General features: G+C 37.5%; 1 protein-coding gene across 1 annotated transcript in view; it reads left to right on the top strand.

Moving 5' to 3' along the window:
* Positions 1 to 1,653: 1,653 nt before the first annotated feature.
* LOC107664351 (protein HID1-like) overlaps positions 1,654 to 2,274 on the top strand; it is a 26,382-nt gene continuing 25,761 nt past the window's right edge. The window contains exon 1 of the mRNA XM_016454905.1: positions 1,654 to 1,820. Coding sequence (XP_016310391.1) covers positions 1,755 to 1,820 — 66 coding nt within the window. The 5' untranslated portion in view covers positions 1,654 to 1,754. The remainder of the gene's footprint in view (positions 1,821 to 2,274) is intronic.

The raw sequence follows: 2,274 nt of genomic DNA, 5'->3' as shown, positions 1-2,274 counted from the left end.
AATTGGTGGGCAAATGGAAAATGTTTAAGGAAATGCTAAACTCATCCTAACTATTTTCCTTTGATCACTCATTTATTTCTGAATGTAGTTCCACATTTTTTTCTTCTGCGCAACATGCTAATGAGAGGGTGTCAATTATGCAAGAGTAGCCGGATCGTGTGTGACGCGCTTGAGCGTTTGCCTGCGCATGCGTATTAACTTCATCAGTCAAGGGGACTGATTATTATCTTACACTTTTTCATAAGGCTAGTTTTGTAGTTATAATCATGAGAGAGCTAAATCATAAAAGATTTTAAGTGGCCAATGTAAAATATTAATGCTTACATAGCTCTTAATTGCAATACTGAACCGTTATTTGCTTAATAAACATAATTTTGTCGCCTGTATTTTCTGTTCTGATAACTAATGGGAAAAAACTGTCTGTTCCCCGATTAAACCACTTCATACCAGTCATCTCACGATGACCATGGGATACTGATATTACAGTTGTCTCTAGCTGGAGACTCAATCGGGTTACAAAAATGTATTTATACAGACATTTATTTATTTATTTGCATATTTATTTATTTGTGTATTTATTTATTTATTGTGTTTGCAGGTTTCGTCCTCCATATTACCATTACACAAAGACATGAAAAGAAATAAAGAATAAAAATGTTTAGGGCAAGATTGATTCAACATAATTAATTACTTCTTTTTTAAACGCTAAAAAGTATGGTTTCTCTTTATGTATATGAAATTTAGCCATTAAAGAATAAAATTACAAAAATATATGTAAGTCCGTTTGTCTTTCTGACTTGCATAAAGACCGTGTATGACATACAGTATAACGCAGGGCTGCCCAAAGTCGGTCCTGAAGGGCCGGTGTCCTGCAGAGTTTAGCTCCAACTTGCCTCAGCACACCTGCTTTTAGGTTTCTAGTATGCCTAGTGAGAGCTTGATTAGCTGGTTCAGGTGTGTTTAATTGGGGTTGGAGCTAAATTCTTCTGGACACCGGCCCTCCAGGACCGAGTTTGGACACCCCTGGTATAACGCATCTGAACACATTTATAACATTTATGCTCATATTTCATTTTAACGCTGAATAACGAAACATTTGAGTATTAAAATGTAAAATGCGTTGGTTTTCATGAGAGTGCGAGATTTTTCAGAATCTGCTTTACATCCGAATGTTACTTTTTGTTGTTGTTGTTGCTGTCGAATGTTTTTGTCACTTAGATTTTATCCAAACGGAAACGCTACTACTTCATTTACGTTATACATCTGGAAAATGGGTTGTGATACTTGTGAAAAGTAAAAGATTTAAGGGTGAATTTGCTAAACAGTGTTTTCCTAGCAACTGCCAGTGCGTTTGGAATTTATTAATCCTACTATGGTAATTGTGGCAGAGACCTGGCTCATGAATATTAATATCAGCTGACTGACGTTGCTTGGTAACCTTTCTTGGGCGTCCAGTTGCGTAACCTAAGTAATATTCAACAGTCAGCCCTGCGTTATCAAGGGTTCATCAATTCAGCTGACTTGTGGACCGCTTACGGTCGTTCTGCCGTTTAGCCAATCAGTTACGCCTACTGGCCTGACGACACATTACCTAATGAATATTCATGAACCAAGCCCTGACCATAGTAGGAATGTTATATTCTCATCCCGGAAGTTTGTGGCTTTGGCGCACCACCGCCGCCTCCGCAGATGACACACGCAGAGGAGGAGGTGACGGGGATTAGAGACGAGCCTCATCATTATTTTCCCCAAAAATGGGAAATACAGACTCAAAGCTGAATTTCAGGAAGGCGGTGATCCAGCTGACCACAAAAACGCAGGTTCGTGTCTTTGGTGCCATTCGAGGCTGTGTGTGTTTCCAGATGGAGACTGCGCCGACCAGACCTATGCAACACCTCACAGACACACAGAGCACACATATCAATGAAATAAAACCTTACTTTAGCTTTCATATATGTGCGTATGGGTGCGCTGATCGCTGGTATTTATATTATTTACAAATGCCCATAATAAGACAGGTGTGATGTGTTTATCTGCATTATGTAAATATCTGCTTTATTTTGCTCATTTATATGGAAATTCCTCTTTTTTTTTTTTTTTTTTTTTTTTAAAAAAAAAAAAAAAAAAAAAACTCTAGCTTTCTATTCTACTTGTTTTTCTTTGTTTGTGTATATATATATATATATATATATATATACACACACACACCTTGCTACGTGTACTGCGTTAGGCTAACCGAGACTTGTCATTTGCACTTATATATTGTTGCTCATT

This window comes from Sinocyclocheilus anshuiensis, unplaced genomic scaffold, assembly GCF_001515605.1.
Source record: "Sinocyclocheilus anshuiensis isolate Anshui unplaced genomic scaffold, SAMN03320099.WGS_v1.1 scaffold321, whole genome shotgun sequence".
Classification (NCBI taxonomy): Eukaryota; Metazoa; Chordata; class Actinopteri; order Cypriniformes; family Cyprinidae; genus Sinocyclocheilus; species Sinocyclocheilus anshuiensis.
This window is presented reverse-complemented; position numbering and strand designations above follow the sequence as displayed.